The sequence below is a fragment of the Ambystoma mexicanum genome, chromosome 11 (genome assembly GCF_040938575.1).
Source record: "Ambystoma mexicanum isolate Mex_15411 chromosome 11, UKY_AmexF1_1, whole genome shotgun sequence".
Classification (NCBI taxonomy): domain Eukaryota; kingdom Metazoa; phylum Chordata; class Amphibia; order Caudata; family Ambystomatidae; genus Ambystoma; species Ambystoma mexicanum.
In genome coordinates this window covers 1,086,468,271-1,086,494,256 of record NC_090934.1, presented here as the reverse complement: position 1 = coordinate 1,086,494,256, position 25,986 = coordinate 1,086,468,271, and the positions used below count along the sequence as shown (strand labels likewise).

General features: G+C 47.0%; 1 protein-coding gene across 2 annotated transcripts in view; it reads right to left on the bottom strand.

The window, feature by feature from the left end:
- Nucleotides 1-8,872: 8,872 nt before the first annotated feature.
- Nucleotides 8,873-25,986, bottom strand: part of OTUD7A (OTU deubiquitinase 7A) — a 1,296,873-nt gene continuing 1,279,759 nt past the window's right edge. For both annotated transcript variants that reach the window (XM_069624347.1, XM_069624348.1), the window contains one exon: nucleotides 8,873-18,536. In XM_069624347.1, the coding sequence (XP_069480448.1) occupies nucleotides 17,106-18,536 (1,431 nt within the window). In that variant the 3' untranslated portion in view covers nucleotides 8,873-17,105. The remainder of the gene's footprint in view (nucleotides 18,537-25,986) is intronic.

Sequence of the window (25,986 nt, the reverse complement as noted above, 5' to 3'; positions counted from 1 at the left end):
ATGTCAGAAAGCATTTGATGGATTGAAAACTGCATTATGCTCGGCTCCAGTTTTGGGTACGCCGAACTATGAGAACATTTTGAGACTATTTGTGTGTGAAAATGAAGGATGTGCATTGGCGGTTTTGACACAGGATCAAGGTGGAAGAAATAGGCGGTGCGGCTATTTTTCTTCTGCGCTGGACCCTGTAGCACTACCACGATGTTTGCGATCTGTTGCGGCGGCTGCTGCGTCAGTGAAACAAAAGGAAGGGATGGTATTGGGGCACACTTTAATTTTGATGGTGCCACATGCCATAGACGTTCTATTTTTTTTTTCATAGAACTTTTTATTGGCATTTATAACATACAACTGAACAAAGAAACCATAGCCCCCCCCCCCAACATGCCCTACCCTCCCACCCCCACGGGTCTTGATACATCACTATATTTCTCTCAAGTTCAGTCCATTATAGTGTCGTTACTTTACCCTACCCTCACCACCATCCATCCATTCTACACATAGTCCAAGTTCCCTTGGATGGATCCACTCATGCTCCAGAGTCCTCCCCTTCCGAGCCACCCCCTTCTCCTTGTCCCACACCCCATATCACGCTAATCCCAGAAGCCTCATGCTACGCGGGCACCAAGCAGCCCTGGAATCTCGTTTGAGAAATTGCAACACCAAATCCCAGTCCAAAAGAAACAAGTGATACTCTCCTCTCAATGAATATGTCACCATCTCAAGTGCCGCTAACCTCCAAATCCTTCCTACCCATTCATGCTCCGTGGGCCCCTCCCTTGCCTTCCATTTCTGTGCTATCACCAGGGCCCCCGCCATCACCAAGATCACATATAGTTTCCTCTGAGCCTTCGTCCGTATCTTGTCTAGGGTACCATCCAGCCCCAACATAAACAACCCCGTGTTCGCGCCCCCAGTGGTAGAAGTGCCCATCATGTCTCGCACCCCTTCACGAATCTTGAGCCAGAACGGGACTGCCTTTGGGCAGAGCCCCCACACGTGTCTCCAGGTACCCTCCTCCCCACACCCCCTCCAACATAAGGCGGTACCGGTTCCAGGCCGATATATTTTAGCTAACCTGTGGGGGGTGAGGTGCCACTGATACATCAGCTTCACCCAGATTTCTTGAAGTTGCAAAGAGTTAGTCAGCCTGGGAATCCGCGCCCATAAGGATTGCCATTGCTCCAATGAAATTGTTTGCCCAGTTTCTTTCTCCCAATTAGTCATGAAACCCCTCTTACCCACCTCCTCCCCCTCCTTGAGCAGCCGATATAGATCCCCCACAAGATGTTTGTCCCCTGTGTTAGTACAAACATATTTCTCGAATTGGGTAAGCTCCCTAGTGGCCGCCCCTTTTATAACAGGGTGTTGGGCCCAGTGTCTGAACTGCAGATATTGGAATCACTCCTTTTCCCCCACCCCGAAAGTGCTCTTGCAGTTATAGAAGTCCCTCACCTGCCCTCTTTCGTAAAGATTCTTGAGGCACCTACAACCCCCCTCTTGCCACGCCTCAAATCCGGAATCAATCCGCAGCCCAGCGGTGAACTGAGGATTAGCAAAAATGGGTGTGAGAGGCGATGGGAAGGTAGTGAACTTAGATCTCAGTACCGCTTCATCCCATTGCCTACCCACCAATTCCTCAATCGCACTGTAGTACATCCTCCTGGGTATATCCTCCCGGGGCAGCCACAGAACCCCCTCCAGCCCGTAACCCACCACCGCTCTATCCATTTCCCTCCACACCTCCCCCCTTCCTACCAGTCGCGTAGTATCCGCAACTGGGCTGCCCGGTAATAATTCACCATATCTGGTTCCCCCAAACCCCCCTTATTTCTGGGCGTTTGCATCAGCCTACTCGGAAGTCTAGGCTTCCTCGACCCCCATATGTAGGCCTGAGTGAGCTTTCTCAATTTTCTGAAGAAAGGGGCTGGTACCCTGACAGGTAATGCCATAAATAAGTACAACAATTTTGGAAGAATAGCCATCTTTATGGCATTAACCCTGCCTAACCAGGACACAGCCAGTGGACCCCAGCTCAAAAGCAGCCCCTTGATTGTCCCCAGTATCGGGAGATAATTCGCCTCGTACATTCGCTCTATCGTACCCGTGATGACCATCCCCAAATACCTTATTTGACCCTTCGCCCAGGCAAACTCGAAACTTTCCCTTAGTTCCTTCTCCACCCCAGGGGCTATCTGTAAGCGCAACACCTCAGACTTACTTGTATTGATCCATAGCCCTGCAAGTCGACCAAACTCCCGAAAAACTCTGTCAACTGCCTCCAGGGATACTCAGGGGTTTGTTAGGGTTAGCAACATGTCATCCGCAAAGGCGGCCACCCTGTGTTCCCTCCCCCCAAACATCACCCCTTTGATCTCATGATTAAGTCGAATTTTACTCAAGAGCGGCTCTAAATAAATAGCAAAAAGAAGCGGCGACAGTGGGCAGCCTTGCTTCGTGCCTCTAGATACAGCCACTGGATCGGACGCCTCCCCATTAATCATCAGGCGCAGTGTGGGATTACAATAATTTGCCTCTATCCTACGCAGAAATCTGTCCCGGAAGCCCATCTTCTGCATGGTGGCAAAGAGAAAGCTCCACTCCACTCTGTCAAACACTTTCTCAGCGTCAAGGGCTACCACAATAGCCTCCATCCTAGATTTATTCACTTTCTCTATAATATGGGCAATCCTCCTGGTGTTGTCGTGCGTCTGCCTCCCCTTAATAAAACCATACTGATCTTGCACTACTAAGGATGGAAGAAGGGGTTCTAGCCTAGACGCCAATATTTTAGTAAAGATCTTCTCATCCAAGTTAATTAGAGCGATTGGCCTATATGCCCCGCACGATGTAGGATCTTTGCCCGGTTTAGGGAGCAGCACCACCTTCGATTCCTCCATAGATGGGGTTATTCCTTTCCCTCCTCCGAAGGTATTATATAAAGAAATCAGTCTCTGGGCCAGAACGTCCCTAAAGGTTTTATAGAAATCTGCTGTGAACCCATCTGGCCCAGGAGCTTTGCCGAGGGGAAGGGCCGCGATAGCCTTGTGCACCTCCTCTATAGTTAGATCCTTCTCAAGCTCCTCCCTGTCTGCCACATCGACCCCGACAAGCTGACATCCCTCCAGGTACCTCCCCTGATCCCCTTCCACTGGGCTATCGGATCTATACACTTCTCCATAGTACCTCGCAAACTCCCTTTTGATCTCATGAGTCTCCATCACCTCCCTCCCCCCCGCCATCTTAATTCTCAGTATTGTTCTATACTTCTCCTCGCTCCTCAGCTTTCTTGCCAGCAACTTATCCGCCCTGTTCGCCTTCACGTAATACTTCTGCTTAAGGTGCAGCAGAGCCCTCTCAGCCTTAGTCGAGACAATCGTATCCAACTGGCCCTTAATCACCCTGTACCTTCATCTAACCTCCGCAGAGGGTCTAACAGCCAGCTCCTGCATGATCACTTTCAACTTTGCCTCTAGATCCTCCTCCATCTTCCTGCATTCCTTCGCCCTCCTCGCCTTGATCCCAATAATCACCCCTCTAATGGTGGCTTTAAAAGCATCCCCTACTATCCCGGGGTCCATGCCCTTCGTAACATTCTTCTGAAAGAAGTGAACCATCTCTTGTCGCAGCTCTTCCTGGAGCACGACATCCTTAAAAATATGAGAAGGGTACTTCCACTTCCATAGCCCCCCTGCCCGAGATGGCAGTGCAAGCTCCAACACGATCGGGGCATGGTCTGAAATCGAAATCGCGCCCACCTCAATTTCCCTGAGTTTTCCGACCAGAGCACGGGACAACCATACATAGTCTATCCTAGAGGCAGTTCTATGCATATGAGAGTAGAAGGTATACCCGCTATCATTACCCCTCTTTATCCGCCACGCATCCACCAACACCAGGTTCTCCATTTTGGACAGTAACTCACTGGAGGGTTTAGCCTGGGCATGAAAGATTCTCGCGCTCCTGTCCCTCGCCGGGTCCCAGGCTAAGTTGAAATCCCCCGTAAGTATTATGCTACCCTTAGCCGCCCTTTCCAGTTTACCCAACATAGTTTGTATAAAGTGATCCTGCCCTGTGTTAGGCGCATATAGGGTAGCCACCGACCAAACCTCCCTGCCACTTTGAAGGTTCAACACGAGGAACCTGCCTAAACCATCTGTGGAAGAGCCTATAACCACAAACTCCAAACCATTTCTTAGCGCTATGAGGACCCCCCCTTTCTTCCCTTGACCGTACGATTGATGGATGTGGTCAAATCCCTTCAGCCTCACCCTCATTCTGTCCCTTTCTTGTATATGCGTTTCCTGAAGGCTAATAATGTCAGGCTTTTCCCTCGCCAGCATGAGTTCCACCTTTTTTCTCTTAACCAGTGAATTCAGCCCCCTGACATTCAGGGACAAGATTTTCAACCCTTCACCCATTGCCCAAAAACACCACGGTTCCCCCTCCGAGAAGACCAAGACCCATGCCCTGAAACCCCCCCCACCTCACTGGGTGGACACTGCCAGCCTCTAGACCCCCCCCGACCCTCTCCCTCGGGAGCAGTGCCCCTTCCCCACCCCAGCAACCCCATTGGCAGGTCATCCCTGACCCCTAGGTTATCCACCATGACCCCAACCCTCCCCAGCCATTTCAACTGCAATTAACACCCCTCCCCGGGTACCCCAAAGATCGATCAGAACGTAACCCAGAAGTCAACTTGGCAACCCCCCCGCCTCTCCCCACACACCCACAGCCTCTCCCCCAGGGGGGACCCCCGCCGGGCCCTTCCTCCTCCTCACTTTCCTCCTTGGCACCTGTGTTGACCATTCCCACTCCTTATGTTTGGGACTAGCTCTCCCCCCATCCAACGATTCACTTGAGGGTTGGTCCACCTCTATCCCGAGGATGGACGCACCCTCTTCCATTGATGTGACCCTTCTCTGTCTTCCATCCAGCTCAAACACCAAGCCAAATGGAAAAGACCACTTATATTTCAGGCCCCTCTTCTGCAGCTCCTGTGTTATGGGGCGCATCTGCCTCCTCTTATTCAGGGTAATAGCTGAGAGGTCCTGAAACAATTGAATCGATGACCCATTGAAGCTGATGGCATCCGCCCCCCTTGCAGCCCTTAAAATGTTCTCTTTTTGAGCGTACTCGTGCAACGCCACTAGGACATCACACGGTCGGGCACCGGGTTCATCCCTTCTGGGTCCCACTCTGTGAGCCCTGTCCACTCTGACCTCCTCTGGGATCGAGACACCAACAAGGGGAGCAAACAACAACCTCACCGTCGATAGGAGGTCCGATTCTGAGACAGACTCCGGTAAAAACTTTACTCTGATGTTAGCCCTCCTAGACCTATTCTCAAGATCCTTGGTTTGAAGCTCAAGGTTGTGAGTAGCATTGGCCAGACTCTCCACCCATTCCTGCACTTTATGAGAGTCTTCTGCCAAGTCTTGGAGGGCCCTTTCATTGGTGTCCACCCTTGAGCCCAGGTTGGTTAAGTCACTGCTCACTTCCCTTATCGCCCTTGCGAGTTCCTCCTTCATTTTGTCAAGTTGTCCTTGCATGACACGAACCATCCTATCTCCAAAGGATTGAAAGCAGTCTTCCAGGAGCTTCTTTGTGACCCTTTCCTCCCCTTGACCTTCCTCCAGGGCCCACCCCTCCTCGCTCCTGCTGCTCTCTTTCCTTTCCGCGGACTCCGCCCCCTCCTCCTTTCTCCATAACTTCTGTAGCGTCCCCTCTGGAGATTTCTTCTCTCCTTTCGCCGGGGTCCCTGGCGCCTTTCCTCTGTTTTTGGACATCCTTTCCCGCACCAAGACCACCCGGCACCACCACCTCCCTTGACCAAACCCAACACCACTCCCACGTACAGGCCTGTGATCCCCACTCACCTCCGGGCCCCCACATCACGTACCCCCCAGGTGCCTGGAGCACAAACACCCTCTGCCGTGTGCCCAGTGAGTCTGGGGTGCTTATATCCTCTTGGAGATCCGATGCAATCTACAATGGCCAGCGGCCTCCGAAGAAGGTCCAGATTGCCATACTAGCCTAATATATAGCACAGGGGGGGGGGGCAACTTCTCTGTACACTGCTGGTACACTCCCAGTGTGAAAAAGAGAGCGGGGGAGGGGTGAGGGGACAACGAGCAGTCACAATAGTCAAAGCTCCAGATGACTTTGTGTCACTTTTCTCCCACAAAAATCTTCCTCCCACTGTCCTCCAACGGTCTTCCCCTCTCACAAATTCGTAAAGCTGCTGCTCAATACACCGCTATAGCTCCAGGCCTTCCCCTGCAGCTGCTCCGCTTCGTGCTTCCCCAGCTGCAGGCTCCTCCTCCTCTCTCCAGCTAGAATAGAGCCCCGGAACGCCCAGACACCAACTCCCGGCTTCACGCAGGCTCTGGGGCAGCCGCTTCCTCCACTGCCGAGAGCCCTTCTCAGCCGGAATCCAGGAGCCCAGCCACGATCCAAGGGGCAAGGATATGTCCGGGCCGGCTCCAGCTCACCCGCGGGCCCCCGCCTCTCCGCCCGCGCTCCTTGGCCGCCGAGAACTCTCCAAGAGCTGTGCGCCTCCCTCTCAATTGTGGAGAGCCCCTCCTCCGTCCACCGCTGGGCCCGGGAGCGCCCACTCTCACCGCTTGTCCCCAGCAGGACCCGGGGATACGAAATCCTCAGTGGCCATGGAGAAACTTGGTTTTATAAAACTTGTAAGATTTACCGGCACCTGGCTTGCAGGTAACACCAGGGGATTACAACTCCGGCGTTCCGGAAAGTCAGGCGCTGGTAAATCGTAATTCCCGATTCCCATTGAGTACCACAACAGTGCCGGTGCTTCTGTTACAGCTTGCTTGCTGTGGCCGCTGTGTCTGGCAGGGTCTGCCCTGTCGGGCACAACGGCTCCGGCAGGCAAACCCGTACTGTGCCGGTCCGGTAACAATGGTGCTGGTAGGCTTATCCACACTGTTGTTACCGGACCGGCACAGTTATAATGAGGCCCAGAGCCAGGAGCTATTCCCTGATAAGGAACCGAAGGGAGTGAGGCTTGGGAGGAGGGAGGAGTTAAGAGCAACCATGAGGGAGCTCGATAAAGCCGGGGAGCTAAGTTTGAGGAAGTTCACCTGCCTTCTGAGAGAACCACTTTAAGCAAAGTCACCAAACCTTTTGGAAGGGTAATTTCAGCTCATTATAAAGTGGTACCAGAAACTCTTATATCCACACAGTGACACATTGGAGCCCATATTACAGGCATTTGGCAGCAGTGAAGCGCCATTTAGCATAGAATGTGCCCCGGTGCAAACCTCTGTTGGTGTAATACATATTAGCTCTGAAGCAATCCCCTCCTCCCACTGCATATGGCAGTAAAAAATCATATGTACCCATTGCATAGATTTTCCGATGCAGTCCGTAGTTGTGGGCACATGTGGTGCTGGTTGACTACCACGGTGGTCCCTTACGCAATACCTCACCATTGACCATGCTTGCAAGGGTTGGTGGGAGTTGTAGTCCAAAACACCTGGAGATCCAAAGGTTGTTGGTCCCTGCTATGCATTATTATTTACATCCACAAAGAAAACACTCACCAGATAGCAGGACAGGTATTTGCTAAAATTGCAGCATGATTTTGGTAATTAAAACCCTCTTGCTGCCAGATACAGAAGTGGAAATGCAAGACAGTCGAAATATCCAATAAACAGCAATACGACACAGTGTATCTGTCAATAAAGAGCAATATGACACAGCGTATCTGCCAATAAAAAGCAATACGACACAGTGTATCTGCCAATAAAGAGCAATACGGCACAGTGTATCTGTCAATAAAGAGCAATACGACACAGTGTATCTGCCAATAAAGAGCAATACGGCACAGTGTATCTGTCAATAAAGAGCAATACGACACAGTGTATCTGCCAATAAAGAGCAATACGGCACAGTGTATCCGTCAGAGAATCATTCCAAACAGTGAGTAGCATCTGCAATTTTATTCAGCGTAAAAAAAATAAAAACAATTCATGATGAAACGACTGATGCTAAAACATTCTTCTCAAAGAAAAAGAACAAGGCTGACATATGAATTAGAAAAAAAAGAAAATGTCCGTTAAAAAAAATTAACATAGATATTCTCTAAAGTTTCGACTGACATTTGAGTGCATGGCAATGATTAGCATTCATACATTCTTACAAAGCTTTTTCCTCTCTCTCTCTCTCGAAACTCCTCCCCACAAGTTTTTTCCACTAAAATGGCAACCCTGTTTGTAATAAAGGCGCAAAATATTGCTCTGTAGCATATTTTGAAAATAATATAAAAATAATTTCTATATTACAATTTTTAACTTGGCTTGAAAAATTCCAACGTAATACAGCCTTAAGTCTACAAACAGGACACACATACAAACACCTTTCTGGTTTCAACAATCACAATTGTTTTTTTGTGTTTCGTCACATATATGTGCAAAGAAACGGAAAGTGGTGTAAATTGCTGAGCCCGTCCATTTGGTGATACGTCTAGGAAACCCCGCACCGCTTCCACGCAGATACGTGTAGTACATTGAAAGTTACGATGAGTAAAGCTCAACGGTCGCTTATCTAGCGTCTTGTTCTAACTCTAAGGGCTTATATTAAGACCTTGCAACATAAAGATGCTTGAAATGTAACCAACAAGACCAGTCCTTTCATACATCCATTGGATGGCGGTTGTACAAGCTGCGTTCTATATATACAATTCTTTTGGTGAGAATTTGATGGTACATTATATTCAACGTGTGATAGTTTGAAAGTACATTGTATTGAATGGGTTACAATTTGAACATACATTGTATTCAATGGGTGAACATGTGACAATACACGGTATTCAGTGGGTGAGAGTGCATTGTATTCAATCAATGGGTGACAATTGGACCACTCATTTTATTCATGGGATGACATTTGTACTGTACATTGCATTCAATGGCTGACCATACATTGTCTTCAAAGGGTGACAATCGACCACATATTGAATTCAAACAAGCAGTTACAATTCGACATTCATTCTATTTATTGGGTGAAAATGTGGCCCTGCATTGTATTCTAGTAATGGCTGACAACTTACCATTAATAGTATTTTTTGGTTGAAAAGGTGACATTACATTGTATCCAATGGTTGACAGTTTGACCATTTGGTCAACAGATGGCAATTTGTCTCTTAATTTTTTTCCATGGATGGTTGACACTTTGAACATTCATTGTAGTCCATGGGTGACAACTTGACCATAAATTGTATTCAATCACGGAGTGACAATTTGACCATACATTGCTTAGATACGGCAAGTTGTAGGTCCTCAGCCGGCCCTCCTAACCTGCTATAGGAGGATTACGATACGATACATTGTATTGGATGGGTGAAAATGTGAGTATACCATGTGTTCATTGGGTGATCATTTGGGAGTACATTGTATTCAATCAACAGGTGGCAATTGAACCACAAATTGAATTCAATGATTGTCAATTTGATTGTCCAAATGTATTCAATTGGTGACCATTTAACCGTACATTTGCAATGTATATGTTGTGATTTTAGTGATCACTCTTTTTGTAGTTTTTTAAGTGTGAATGTAGGGGTTAGTCAGTGGTGCCTGAAGGCACCTCTTGGAATCTCATGTGTCCACTATATAATGTCAGATGTATTATATACACATCCAGTGTTCCCCCACACTGTTCTGATATGAGGCTACAACCAAAGCCTGGGGATAGGTCAGATGCCATATTCCTTCCATCTCTGGCTTTAGGAGTGAAGCTGCCAGTGAGGGCCTCATGAAGAATAACAAATTGGGGTTCCTTCTTTTCCCGGGTTGACCGGGCAGGCGCCCAACTGTAATGAACAAGACTGAGTCCACCAAACGCCAATCAGCAACCAGCCAACACATTTCCATCCCACTACAGCAGGTTTTAACCCCTGACCAGGGATGAAATTCTCTCAGACCTTAGAGCAATCTGCTTGAGAAAACCATCTCACCCATCCCAGCAAAGAAAGTCACCTTGGAATGTGCAAGCACATCCAAAGCAGTGCAGCCATAGGAAGAATACCTTCAAAGAGGCAAGCGGAACATGGGCAGGCTGCTTCAAGGATGCCATTGTAGGGCCCTTTCTGGGCACTCTGAACTCTCGGTCACTTTTGGTCAAACCCATGGAGCTCAGATTCAGACCTCAGGAGGCACCCAAACACAGACACACACAGACAGACAGACACACACACACACACGCACGCACGCACGCACGCACGCACGCAGATCGGGTGCCTAGACCGCGTATGCGGAAGCCATTGGCAGAATGGTTCCTTTTCCTTGAGAATTAGGACATCTAACAGAGGTTGTTCCTGAGATCCTAACCCGTCTATGGCTAGTGGAGATTAGAGGAAGGTACACGTCTGCATGGCATCCTAGGCACAGGACTGTCCCTGTCATACCACAGTCACACCTAAATGGCTCGTCTCTTTTCGATGAAGGCTCTATTTCCGCTCCCGTTGACAGTAAACACACACAACCTTGTGTGCTATGCCCCTGTGACCATATATACAATTACACTACCTTTGAATTCTTCAAGATTACATCAGTATTAAACACTTACAAAAGCACAAGAAGATCCCCCATAATACAAAAAAGAAAGATTTTGATTCTACAGCGCCTCTACAGGGGGACCTTTGCATAGCAACTGTTAAGAGAGCAGAAGGGTGAGAGAAAAACACTGGTCGATGCAGAGCCGCAACCCAAGCTTCCCTCTTTACAGTAGTTCTTTCAGTGGAAGTTCATTGTTTGCATTGTGGAGATGTTTGCACATAGTTATAACGATACGGGTAAGAGCAACAGCAGTCTCGTTGCGGCAGCGATCCAGTACGCCTATGAAAGGTTTTCCACAAGTAACGACTGCCGCTAAATCGAGATGTGGAGGCAACTAGTGAGATGAAACATTAAGTAAAGACAAGAGGGGTACACAAAAACTGCACCCAATATTTTAAATTTCTTGCAACCTTACCTTAAGAAGTTTAAATCGGATCACCATCTGACAATTTTCAACACATTATTTTAGTTCTGAAGACTGCACGAGCTCTCAAGTTTCCACATGCCAAGCATAAGAACGTCACCCAGTTCTGGGACTTGTAGTTTTCCCAAATTTCAAATAGGAAACAAAAAACTACCAAGTCCCTGAGGTCAGAAGGAAAAAAAAAGGACTGGATGACCTGATTAAGTATGTCAAGGGGAAACTTAAGAGCTCTGTACTAGCCTATTTAAAGACTCTCGTTGACCACATGGGTAGCAGCATAATTTCTGTGTGGCTGAGTTTCACCCCACTCCTCTGCTTGTAGTGTGTATGTCAAGGATTAGCTTAAGTAGGGATGTCAGTGTTGCACTGAGCGCCCCACCCATCAAAAACCAGAAACCCTCCAAGAAAATTAAATGTTTTTTTAAAACAATTAGTCTGTTTTTCACCGGAAATCACAATAAAGGGGGGAAAAGTGTACGGAGACTTAGGGCCTGATATTCAAACATGTTTTAACATGTGAAAGTCCCATAGAAAAGATTTGTGTAAATCAGGCCCTAGCTGTGGGCAAGAGGAAATTGTAATTGTAATTGTAACTGGTTACTTATAACGCACTTAATACCCAGAGGTTTCTAAGCGCGGCCCAGGGATCGAACCTGTGTTGCTCTGCGTTGTCTTGCTTCCAAGGCTAGCGCATTGCGCCTGAGCTATCCTGCTGAAATCAGCTAAAATATGTTAGCATATACTTTCACTTTATTGAAGTAGGCAGATATAGAGGTAGTCTCCATAGTTGTTGATTTGGCTTCAGTAATTGTTCTGAATGTGGTTAAACCTTTTTTTTTATAAAGTATTGAATGGTAAGGGATAGCCTGCTTCTAAGTGGTCACTGTATTTGCAAAGGAGGGGAGGGAACTGCACAGGATCACAGGGGCAAAGTACCTCTTAGATCTCTAATGTGGAATTGCAGAAACTGGCAGTAGGGCTGACACGAGGGGGCAGTGGGAGGCCCTTCCATGGTGGACTGTCATGTACCTCCCATTGAGGTGATGGCGAGGGGTGAAGGATGGACCGGTGTGGGGCTGGGCACAGTCTCTGTTGAGCTGGTCTTAAGGAGCCAGTATGAAAAATGGCATTATTTAGAACAATTCTGATTTGGTCTAAAAGAGTGACTTTCTGCCGGGTTCGGGGGGAGTGGGAGGCAGCAGATCTTGAGGATACGTGCGTTAGGTTTACAGGGTATCCCTCTTACCCCTTGGGAGATGGTGACATGGACCTCCTTTATCGGGAGAAGGTTTTGGGGTGAAGAACACACAGCCTCCTTTCACCATGCTGTTTTATTTCTGCCAGCATGAGACCACGGAAAACTGTCCACTTCCTCTTTAATTTAACCACCTTATCAGTGTACCCTTTCTTACTCAATCCAGGATTTTCCGCCAAGTGGGAATATTACCATCCGCCTTGCTAGGCCCTTAATATTCAATATTCCATAAATAGAGCTTGACCATCATAACCTCTGATCCAGGTGTCTGCAACCTTCGGCTCTCCAAACGTGTTGGATTACAACTCCCATCAGCAATAGCCAGCATAGCCAAACCTGAGGGATCATGGGTGTTGTAGTCCAAAACATCTAGAGAGCCACACGTTGCAGACCTCTGTTCCAAACACATCGCTTCTTATTATGGACCTTCACTGGGGAGCACTTTCAGGGATTCAAATTGATCCTACCACTTCCTGTTCCTCTTAGGACGCTCAGTTTTACTTCTCATGAATCTCTCTTTGGGAAAGCAGGCCTGATTGTATCCAGCCAGATCCACTACAGGAATGAAGATAGAAAGAGCTGTATCCAGGATTTCTTTTGCATTTTAGGGACCTACAGCGCTGAGTGTAGAACGGGGCATGAGGCATCTTCATGTTCGAGGAACCTCTTGCCCATGGTACGTTGCAGTTGTGCTTTGCAAGGGTCTGGCAGTTGCAACTGCAGCACGTTCCACAGTTTGGTGAGCCAGGAGGGTATAGCACCCGGTGAGGAGTAAAGGGGCTTGTGCAACCTGAATCCGCCACTGACTGTTTACTGATTTGACATGCTATGAACCCGCGCCATTGGGGGTTACTGTTGAGGGGCAGTGGCGTGGGTACCTCGAGGGAGCAGGGGGTAAACATTTGCTTTAGGAGCAGTTGAAATAAACATGAGATCTTGCACCAAGGCCTTATCCAAAGGAAAATCCTCTTACAAATTAGACTTGTGAGTTTTTGTCGAACAGTGCCAAAGTTTTAACCGACCAAAACATGTTCATATGGGGGAGACCAACTTAAGCATAGCTACAGGATCACTGGGGTGTAGATGTACATACAGAGTTTGGTATGTAGTATCAGCAAGGCATAAAGCAAAGGTTGTGAACCTGTGGGATAACGTGCCGAGGTGCTCCTGTACCGTTAGAAGAGTTTGGGGTGCAGTGGTAGCAATGGCGGAGACTAGAAGCCATTGCGGCCGAAATGCCAGCGCAGCGGCAAAGTGTATCCCGTTTCTCCCAACAGGTAAAGCCAAGGAACCTTTTCAGAAATCTCAGAGTTAAAGTGAGCAGTGAATGGGGAAACCATACGAGTCGGTGCCGTTGAGGGCTAAGGGGTCTCAGTATTACACATCGGGACATATGTGTCAGCGCGAATTGTTTCGGGGCACACCTACACTCAGAACCAATGGAACACGTTTTTCTTCAGAGCTGACTTCACATGACTGTTTGACAGCATAATGGGTATTCATCCGAAGGGTGCACAAATATGTACTTACGGTGCAAATAAATCTTCACCTGGTTCTATAGGTGGTCTAGGGCGCATTGGTGGGGACAGATTAATACGTGGTTCAGCATCAGTTGATAAGGATGCAAGATGAAGCGAGGATAGAGGTACATATCTGTTATCAAAGTAGTCCATTGATCCTGATGAAAATCATAAATGAATTATTCGACCGACACCAATTGATCGTTGGGTGAAAGCGAGTGTCAGAAATAGTTGAGCACCATACTTCAGTGCTTCTGACATTGGATTTTATATCCAGGATATGTGGGTTGCTGCCTAAATAAAGTGAAGAAGGGGTCATTTTTTATGTGTGGCGGGTGTAATGGGGTGATGCACAACGGTTGCATGGCTAGATATGTGGCCAGTCACTAGGTAGAGTATAAGATGATATATGTAGGCCTCACATTAATTGGCCTTCTGCTACTGTTGCATTTAAATAAGCAGCACACCACAAGGCACATCCAAACCGAGAAATGTGGAACATCACCACAGTTCTGCCAAGAACCAACACTCCCCGTCAGGACTGATGATTGTGAGAATTCCCACCCATGCTGGCAGTAAACATGCAACAGAGGTAGGGATATCTCAGGGCTTCCAATGTTGTGTGTACGGGCGAGAAGGACCATTGTCCATAATATGGGGACAGCCACAAGGAGACGCACCACCTAGGTTCTCCTCTGACCAACAGTAAATGGAGAGGCAGCTGCGACTGGAACAGATGTGGTGGGTAAGAGGTGGACCAGAGCCGGACCAGAGGGAGGGTAAGAAATTGGAAGAGGTGACAAGCTTCCAGCAATTCTTTTTGCAGTAGCTCTGCTCGATGCGGTAGGCCCTACCTAGTAATCTCCCGATTCGGACCATCATGACCTCACCTCATGGACTTCTAGTGATCAAGTAGGGGATTCCTCAAAAGGTCACAGATGTCAATATAGTGGGATTTATGCTCCATAGCAGGAATGGTTGTTTTAGGATGTAGTTAATGTTTAAAATTCAATCTAAAAAACGCACTAGGGTAGGCATAGAAAGCACAGAATTGGGAGACATAGGGCAATCATTTAACAATGGGTAGTCCATACTGCGTGTCAGTAGCCCTACTGGAGTGCGGTACAGACCATCCCTTGCAGACAATAGTCCACATGAGGGTGGTGGTGTTTAATGGTGAGGAACCTACACCAGCGGATATCCGGAGAGCAAGCTTAGATTGCAAGAGAGCACACTCCAGGCAAACACTGCCCAACCCAACGTCTACGACGGCTCCAAAAACCAAATAGTTCTAACTTTTTCAGCAGAGACTGCAGAAAGCTTGGAATTGAACAAGTATTTTCTTGGATTTATTCTGTCTTTGTGAGGGTGGTGGAAGTTTCCACTGAGAGTGGGTTTGTGGGGTGCCGCATAGATGTCTCCCGTCAGGGGAAAGCACACATCACTCTCCACCCAGCTAGGACATTTCTACCTGGCGATTTTTAGAACTGCCAAACAGAAATAACTGGCTGAGCAGAAAACTGAACTGCTCATCACCTGGACAGAGTTGGTCTTATTTCTGTAACCGCTCTCTATCCAGGTTTTAGCAAACAGTACAACAATGTATGACCTTCCAAGGTTGGCGGTATTTTAATGTACTATGGCTCAGGGTCCTTTAGTCGATAAAGGATCATGCAGACCACAACATGTTATTTGGAAGTGAAAAGTTAAAACTGAGAAAGGATAGCATATACTAAAGTAGGGTGATGAAGATTTGAGCCAACTAAGGCCTCAACTACAATAAGGCAACAGCAGTAGGTACAAAGAAAAGTAAGGGCAGCAGAAGATGTATTTGCAAAAAGGTTGACTTAACAACTAACTTTATTTAGGATAGGAACGTTAGAAGCTGGGCTTAAGACGAAATGTAGGTTGCCGACTGTTGAGCAATGGATTGAGGCAGTGATTCGAGGGTGTGGTAGCTCTTGATCCAGTTGAGCAAAGCAACCATTTATAGCCAAGTCTTGCTTACTTTTTGCTGATAACCGCCGGGTGAAATTCAATCACCAATTGAGGGAAAACCAGCTTCTGCATTGTGGTATAGATTGAGGGCTACTTCTAGGTGGACCTTTTGATCGCTTAGGACAATAATTGATGAGAGATTAGGAGATTATTAGGGACACAAACAAAGTTTAGACTTCAAGGTAATAGCCTGGGGACATCACCGATGGATAAAGTGGCAATGGAAGACATATTGTCGACTGAACATGTTGTTAGTGATATGTGTAGACTCGGAACCAAAAGAAGCCCTGGAAATGTTTTTCAAAGTGGTTTCATATCACACAGTTTCAGAAAGCCCAATCCTTTCCCCAAAATAAAACTCGGAAATGCAACAGGCAACTACACAAAGGATGCCGATGATGCAGAGGCCCACGGGGACATCTCCAGAGATCCCCGTTGGCCAGCCAACCTTGTGTGTCGAATGCCAGGGAGAGAGTGACACTTTGCCGAAGGGTGGAGATGATCAAAAAGGGAGGCCTAGGCAACACATTGAGAAGACCCTGCAGGGATGCAAGGCTTCTAGGGCTCTAGTTTCCAAGATGATGGGGCAGAGGATATGGAATACATATGTTTACATTTCCCTTGATTAAAATGCAACCTTTTTACAACCATGACTGTGCAGGTATGTCTGTGCCACGCCACTCATCCCAACGCAAAACACAGCACCCAGTTGATAAGGTGACTGGTTCCGATTACAGCAAATGCGTGCACTTTGCAATCTTTTCGTTCACCCTCCCTGTATAATAAGCTCCGGATACATAGGCCATGCGGCATCCAGATGCCCTTAGGTTCTCATTGGTCACATTAAGTGTCGTCCAAGACATACCTGCTATAGAAAAGTGCGAAAAGCTTTATCGATGCACAATTTTCTCACTTCATCTCCACAAACATGAATGCAAGGAGTCAGGCCATTTCGAAGCAAAGCGTTCTCGTTCTTCACTAATGACACCATTGTGTCCTCGCGTCCTACTACCTGAGTAATGTCAGCGTATGTTCAGGCACAGTTAGTAAATTAAAACTAAAAACATACATGGCACCGACAAAGGAAACCGTAGACTAGCAACTGGGACGGTGTACATAGAGCAGATGATGACAACATGGAAAATTATAAATTTCTTCTGATAAATACGGCATCTAGTCTCTGCACAACCCTCAGAAAATCAAGCAACTACACACGCCCACACTCACTTCCTACAATGGGTCTTCCTTGGCTCTACAACTCAAGTGTTTGCTTTGCAAGTTAGAAAAATGGACCAAACTAAATTGTCCGGGAAGATCGCCATCACATTCAGTCAGTGCCTGTGCACTTTGCCTTCCTTGTCCCTGCGCTTTAGCTCCTCTTTGTAGCAGTACGAGCAGTAATTTCCAGTCTCGGCCCGTCCATAAAAGGAACAGTTTTCCCTCTTACATCGGCTCTGGTGGAGGGAGTATATTGGGAAAACGGTGCTTCGGCCTTTGTTCTTGTCATTGTTCAGCCAAGTCTGTGGTGCTTCTTGGTCCGCGTATTCCAAGCAGTCTCTGATATCAGCCGTGTTGAACCCATTTGTGTAAGTCTGTGATTTATGCTCTGTCGGCATAGCATAGGCCAATGTTTCCACTGTGTTCACTGTGCGGATGCCTGGAATCCTGGCCGGGCTGTAGCTTTGAGAAGACAATGAGCGATTTTGTTGGGGATATGTGGCGCATGTTTTTAGGGTGCCGACCACTGGTCGGTAAGTGTCCTCTTTGAAGCTTGAGGATTTAGAGTTGACATCATGCAAATGGATGACACTTTGCCTTTGGATAGGAGGTGTATGGCTGTAGTGGGCAGATACCGGAACGGGACCACTTTTTTTAGCACCTGTGCTGGGCGAGGAACAGGTTGTGGCAGGGACGGGACTGGTACGCTCTTTCAATTTTAAAACAAGCGGAGTCGTATGGCTTTGAGGCAAGATTGGTGACGCTCGGTCCTGAGGTGAAGAGTCTGATTTCTCTTTTGCAGACCCATCTTGCTCCATCTTCCTGATTGCCAAGCCGTTCATGGATGCTTTCTTCTCCGCCTCTTTCCTCTTCTGCTCTTGCTCTGCAGTGAAGCGCTCTTGAGCGCTGGTCAGGTAGAAGCCAATCATCTCTTCATGGAATTGATGCCTGTGACTGGTTAACAGGAGGCCTGAGAAGATGAACTTGCGTTCGCCTTGCATGGCAGCCCTTAAGATGTTGAGGCTGAGCTTGACATCAGTGCTGTATTTCCATGGGTCGGACTGCTTGTCCGAGAGCGACTTTGAATGGATTTTATCAACGGGTGATAAGCTTTCCTTATCTGTTGGAGAGGGGCTCAACGTCTTCTCTGAAGGAGATGTACTGGCTGACTGGCCAGACTCCTCTTTGCTTCCTTTCCGAGACTTGGACTTCTTCACTTTTTCAGTGGAATCTCCATTTTTCCCGTTGCCCGAGTTTGCTCGACTCATCTTACCGTGGACCAACCCTCCAAGGCCCCCCATGTTCTTCTTCAGTTTTATGCCGAGGGTTTTGCTGAGACTCCCCAGCTTGTTAGCCACTGAATCGGCCCGGTTTTTATCTTTGTCCTTCCTCTGTTTCTCCTTTTCCTTTTCCTTCCCGTTCTTGCTGTTGTTGACGTTGGAATTGCTGCAGATGGAATCGCGATCGGAGTCTATAGAGTCTGGTAGAGACTGGACATCCTCGCCGACTGAAGCTGTTGGAGATTCCGGTTGAGCCAGAGGAGCCTAGGGTAAGAAATCACAGATCTTGTTAACATTTTCAAATGTTTGAGTTGTATTTCTGTAAAGCGTAAACTCTGCACCTAGGTTCTTTAGAACATACTAGAGAAACAGCATACATGACTAATAATGAAATCTACAGGAATAAAACATCAAGTAAAGCAGTATAACCCACTGTGTTGGAAATAAGCACATATATGTAGGGAAAGAATGATTAACAGAAATGTTGAAAGCAAAGCCCGGTGTTAAGAATTTGGGGAAAAATCATTAAGCTCCCAGGAACCATTTTACCTTCTGAGAAGAGGAATGGGGAATGTTGGCCTACATGCAGACCATCAAAACATCTTTCCTTTAAGGACACAGGTGGAGGCTGGAGCAATTATTCGGCCCCACTGGCCAGGTGTTATGAATGGGATGGATCATCAGTTGTCAGGTGTTAGCTGTTTTGATGACAGATGAGGTCCCTATGAACACAGTTATGGTTGCCCACGTATGTCACACTGGATTTTTCACACATCACTGGCCCCGTGACCCGCCTGTTAAGAGGGACCTGAAGTTCCATAGCATTGCATGCAACGAACCATTATCGTGTCGTGGGTCGTTGGGTAATAATTGCGCACCAAGTAGTGGTAGAGCAAATGCAAAACACACCTCATAGCCATATTACGTAGCCTCAGATGGTTAATCAGCATCTGGCCTACACATGCCTTAGACGCGCACCCCTATCATGGGGGATGTGAAGGATCATGGGAGTTGTGGTCCGAAATATGTGGAGGGCCACAGAATGAGTAATGATTCATGTGTGGCTGGCCGCAATTGGTTGAGGCAGAAATAATTGGAAACATACAGGAGAGCACACAAATGGATGCCAGGGATCATGCATTCAGCAGGCATGACCATAAAAACCCTGCCATCGCAAGCCCCAGCACATTTATTTGCAATTATTGATGTTTGCATCTACTGTATTTTCATATGGCGCAAAACGATTTACTTTTTGTGGCATTGTCATTCTTTGAGGGCATGTCTGCAGCAGCTTGTCGACTTGATAGGATTGGACACATCTAGACTGCGTGTACAAGAAAGCCTGACTGCAGAAGATGTCTTGCCAGCTTTATAGCCCACTAGCAGTGGGTGGGTCCCATTCTTGTGAACATTGTGTTACTGTCCTCATTTGGTTCTATCTTGGGACGATGTCTTGGTAGCTGCTGGCTCTATGCTTGGTAACATTGTTTGTGTTTTAGTCCTTGTATAGGCTCTATCTTGGGAGGATGTATTGGTAGCTGCTGGTTCCATTCTTATGAACATTGTTTGTGTTTTTGTCTTCGTATAGGTTCTGACTTCAGAACATGTCTTGCTAGCTGCTGGTTTAATTCTTGTGAAAATTATTTGCATTATTGTCCTCATTGTTTTTATTATTGTTCTCATATAGGCTCTGACATCTGAACATGTATTGCTAGCTGCTGGTTTAATTCTTGGTAACATTGTGTTATTGGCCTCACATAGGCTCTGGCTTTGGAAGATGTCTTGCTATCCTCTGGCTCCATTCTTGGGAACATTGTTTGTGTTTTAGTTCTTGTATAGGCTCTATCTTGGGACGATGTCTTGGTAGCTGCTGGCTCTATGCTTGGTAACATTGTTTGTGTTTTAGTCCTTGTATAGGCTCTATCTTGGGACGATGTCTTGGTAGCTGCTGGCTCTATGCTTAGTAACATTGTTTGTGTTTTAGTCCTTGTATAGGCTCTATCTTGGGGCGATGTCTTGGTAGCTGCTGGCTCTATGCTTGGTAACATTGTTTGTGTTTTTGTCTTCGTATAGGTTCTGACTTCAAAACATGTCTTGCTAGCTGCTGGTTTAATTCTTGTGAAAATTGTTTGCATTATTGTCCTCATTGTTTTTATTATTGTCCTCATATAGGCTCTGACTTCACAACATGTCTTGCTAGCTGCTGGTTGAATTCTTGGTAACATTGTGTTATTGGCCTCATATAGGCTCTGGCTTTGGAAGATGTCTTGCTAGCCTCTGGCTCCATTCTTGGGAACATTGTTTGTATTATTGTCCTCACATAGGCTCTGACTTTGGAAGATGTCTTGCTAGCCTCTGGCTCCATTCTTGGGAACATTATGGGCCTCATTATAAGGCTTGCACTCCCGGAATGAAGGGGGCCGGTACAGCACCGGCCCCCTTCATTCCGGGAGCTCCGATTACAAGCTTCCCATCGCGAGACCCGGATTGACCAGGCATGCTTTCTGGGTCCTGCGAGGGGAAGAGGGAGGCAATAACGGGACAGATGTAATCTGCCCATTATTACCTCCCTCCCCATTCCCATTGAGCTTATGGGGGCTCAAATGGGAATGGGGATGGGTTCCTGCAAGGAGGAATTACCCGGTCCTCCTATGTCAGAGTAACCCGGTAAGTCCCCATTGCAGGAACCCGGTAATGGAGCCTGGAACGGAGGCAGCCATGGAGCTAACAGCACCATGGCTACCTCCAAACTCGTAATGAGGCCCTATGTGTGTTATTGTCCTCATATAGGCTCTGACTTCAGAAGATGTCTTGCTATTTCCATTCTTGGGAACATTGCTTGCATTATTGCCCTCATATTAACTTCTATTACTTTTTTCTGCTTCCTTAGCTCAGCTGTGCTTTCACCTGGCAGGGCAGTCTACATATGGCGAGTACACTTTGTTGAAACCTATGACAGCATTTTCTTTCGGGGTTTTATGTTATTGGGTTTTATATAGTACAACGGCTGCCATTTTCATGTTAAAAATACCCCTTTTTGTCCTGTCCTTGGTCTGTTAATGTGCTCTTCCTTGGCAAGTGACTTATTGGCATTACAGAATGTGCCACACACCATCTTTGTACCAGCAAGTGTGTACCTGCAGTTGTTGAGAGGGTACATTTAAGAATGTGCGCTCCCTCATTTGCTGCAGGAATGGCCCATACACTCCAGGGAATCCCTATTTCCTGTGTGCATGCTTTGCAATAACGGATTCTGTTTGGAAGGTAGAAAGGCGGGAGGATGGACCACTCCATACGCATTTATAGAGCAAAGTCTGTACCAGTGGCAACGTACGGTGCAGGTGGTTGGGGACATCAATGTTCTGACCTATTACAAAGGAAAGAAAACCAATTCCATAGAGCCAGAATGGGAGTACAGCAGGGTTTCCCCGGTTACCTTGTTACATGAGGAATGCCGATTAACGTACATCCAGGATTTCGCCCAGTTACAGCCTGTAGCCTATTGGTTGCGAATATGGGGGAGCACAAATTTGACACTGACAAGGATGTTAATAGAGGACATTATGGTCTTAGATGTCCACAACAGCTCTACATGGCTGAATTAAGTAAAAGCAACATTACAATCTCTCGGTTTGGCTGATTATTAAGATTTGAAAAAGGCCGGGAATAAGGAAGACCGTAAGAACGTAAAATTATGACAATTCTCCCTTAAACAAAGACAGAGAGAAGATATAGGGCCCGATTCATGGAAAATTGCACAGAGATCCCACAAAGGCCATGTGCCGAGAACGCCTCTGTGTGAGCCTGCGTGCGTGCAGATGTTTTTCTGTGCGCTCTGCGTATTCATGGAATTGTTCGCGCAAAGTGACCGTATACGCATGTTGCGGCCGGAACGCCCCCGACTCACCCTCAAGCAAAGCAAAAAGATCCAGATACCTTTGCATGCTCCTCGGGCGCAACCACATGCACCCTTGAAACAGTGAGTGGGGTCCCCCGTAACCAGGTCTGCACCTCTGGGACACTGCGCAGGGTCCACCGTAACTATTATCGGCACCCTGACAACATGCGTACACATTTCCGTAACTCAGGTAAAACTTCAGAAATTCTACATGCAAACTCCCATAAACCGTTCATGCGCCCCGCTACACTGCGTGCACGCACCCCTAAGTTAGTTCCAAACCCTGTCTGTGTGCAGGCACCCCTAAATCCAACATGAGATCTCACCGGGGAGAGGTGATTCCTATGTGCAAGTGTCTGTGTGCCTGCGTTCGGGTGGTGGATAGATTGAGGGCTTTGCGTGGGCCTTTTCCTGACGAGAGCTCCGGCGGTCAGATCCATGAATACGCTTCGTTCTGTGCATTTGCGGGCGTGCGTTGGACTGCCTGCGGCTCGTCCCTCGTAACACCCACATTTTCCCATGTTCTTCCACATTTTGCATTTTCAACTGCCCAATCTGGCTTCTGCACAGGCCAAGCCCACGTTCAACAAGGTGTCTTGTGCAGGGCGATCGACTGCACGCAGAGACGTGCCGAGACTGTGCAAAATCCCCGCAAAGTACGAAAAAGTCCTGCGCAGTCGATTCCATGAATCGGCAAATGGGATTTCGCGCGCGGTTTGGCGCGCAAAGTCCCAATTTACTGTGCAGGAAATTCCACCAATCGGGCCCATTGAGTGTAAAAAAAGGGAGCGTGCAATGCTGCTTTAGAAACAGGTTATTGATCTGTGCTCCAAGTTACATTAATTGGTTTAATGATCCAAGGAAGAGGGCTATTCTGCTTTGTTTAAGAACGAATCTGCTATTCACGAAAGGCACGGTTCTCACAGTGGATAATGGAAGTAACGGAGAGAGCAGGTGCTTTTGTAAATGACACGACATTGATGATTTATCGCATTTTTTACTAATGTGTCCTGTTAATACAAAATAAATATAGAAATACTTTCTCCAATACTAAGAAGTTGGGGGACGAGACATTTGGCTGCTGCTTTTAATAGGATTTTATAATCCCTGATGCAAAATGTGCATGCGATATTTATACTTTTATTGAGCATGCTCTGAATTAAGAGTATTTATGATTTACTGGATGAATATAGGAAGGAAATGGTGCCAGGTACGATCTGTTTGCCCCACACATCCTCTGTATGCCGTGGAGGCCTGTCTCTATTTACACGGACCGACGGCCACGCCCTTAGTTTATGCTGGAATTATGAAATCAAGCACTTTTAATTTTCGATGCCATGAGCCAGTGAGTGCCGTTTTACTTCAATCATAACCCACCACCCCTTGTTTTCATTGCAGAATCTGGAATTCATGTGTTGGGAGAGTTTTTTTGTGTTTTGTTGTGATGCAGTTGCGAGCTTCTGCATCAATACATTGAAGCAAAGCTCCACTGCATGTGGCGTGCGTCCTATAATTGTACTCTAGCGCCATCTAGTGAAATATACCTTTTTTGTTTTACGTAACAGGAGTTCCAATGGAAAGCAGATAGGTTACAGTGCTCAGTGAAACAGTCATGGAAAGATGCCACCAAGGTTAGGGGTTCAGTGACTGGTGGGGTGGCCGGGGGGAGGGTCGAATGTATCCACCAATACATTTCTTTAAACGGGAAACTCCAATAGAAAGCAGTAATCGCATGCTAGCTTGTTAAAAAATAAGTAACAGATTTTAGAAAACATTTTGATGTGTGGGAAGCAGGGTTAATTAAGGAAAAACATGAGAAGTGAACGAGGAACTGGATGTAGAGTATGCACGTGCCCTACGCAGGAGACTCAGTGCTTAGGTGAAATGTCTACTAATAATCCATTCCCCTTCAGTTTTTTTAGTTTTTTTTTTACTTATTGTGCTATTGGTTTAGACCAATAACCTTACACAAAGAAAGGAAAAAGAAATCAAACTTTTACAAGAAAAATCAAAATACAAATGTACAATAGACCAGATTGGTTATATGTGATTTTACCGAAGTAAAATTAGGAGTAGTACGTTTTTCCGAGGTACAAAATACCAACAAAAATACCAAATTTATATATTTGTTTTTATCTGGGGGGATACCCCCAAAGGCCCTTGTTTTCCTACCCTTTTAACCCCATCCCCACCCATTTTAACCATACTTATATTTATTTAAAATGTTCAGTATTTTTTCGGTATTTTTTACTTCGGTAAAACATATCACTCAGCATTATTGCGGTAAAATGACTGGATACCGCCCAGATTACTTTCCCACGTGGCCTTGTTTTCTGTTGCTCCTCCATACACAGCTTCTGCACTTCGATGAGCACTTTAGAGACCTGGAAGAAGCAGCACTTCTGCACTTTACCTGACAAACGATTCGGATGTCTGGTGGTGCATTGAGAAGTGAAATGCCAGCTTTGGACTGACAGTAGCAGCCCCCTGGAATTTTTTGATGGTGGGAGAGCTGGTGGGGGCACTGGCATTGCTATCGCCACTTGCCCACATCCTCAGCAGCTAACACCGCTCAGTTTCACGAGGGCGATGTGAAGGCATGAAGGCCACCGCTTAATATGGCGTTTCTGGAAGGAGGCAGAAGGTCTTCTCTAGATGAGGGCTTTACTGTACTAACATGAGGGCGTTACCGTGCCTCCCTTCCAGTGCTTAAGGTTTTTGAAACATCGTGGAGGGGTGGGAGGTGATTGGAGGGTGGGGATGGGGGGTGGCTTGGCATGGCCTAAACCGTTGACTGGGATTGGAGCGACGTGACCAGTTTTGTTTAGAGGGCAAAAGGAGAGGCAGACGCATCCCTAGCATGATTTTTTTCTGCCTCACCTCTCCAGTTGTTTCTTAATCTGTGGTGCCGAGTCCCGCAGGCAACCTTTTCAGCTATCGTGCAGCAAAATGAATGCTAGGCTGGCATTCATTTTGCTGCACTAGTGACCTCGTACAGAAAGGTGCCGACATCTCTTTTCTTGCCTTTGTAAGAGGTCAGTGGGAGAGGCAGGTGCATGGCTGGCATTAATTTTATTGCACTCACCTCCCCCTTTGTTCCTTCATTTGAAGCGCCAACCACTGCAGGCAGCCCTTTTAAAGCATGCACGCATTGAAAAGACTGCCAGCAGGGATCGGTGCTAGTAGAGGCAGCCCCGGAATCAGGGGTACTTTAAAGAGACTGCCGGGTCACTGCTCCAGCTTTCCCCAACCCACTTTAAGTCCTGATGCCGCCACAGTAGTTTTCCTGTCCCATGAACTAGACTCTCCTACTTTATTATTCACCCCTCCGCCCTCCATCGCTTTCGCTTTCTTTGCTCCGGCTCTGAAGCAGCGGAAGGCACTACATGTGAGATAAGCTAAACAGCAGTGTGTACTCCTGGGCAAGAGTGCATGTTGCCTAAAATCAAACAGCATTAGATGAAGTTAGGTGACCCTTCTGATGGAAAACAGCAGCGTGTACTCTGGGCAAGATGAAAACAGCAGGGTCTACTCCTGGGTAAGATGAAAGCAGAAGTGTGTACTCCTGGGCAAGAGTGCATGTGGCCTAAACTCAACCTTCTGATGGAAAACAGGATTGTGTACTCCTGGGCAAGATGAAAACAGCATTGTGTACTCCTGGGCAAGAGTGCATGTTGCCTAAAATCAAACAGCATTAGATGAAGTTAGGTGACCCTTCTGATGGAAAACAGCAGCGTGTACTCTGGGCAAGATGAAAACAGCAGGGTCTACTCCTGGGTAAAATGAAAGCAGAAGTGTGTACTCCTGGGCAAGATG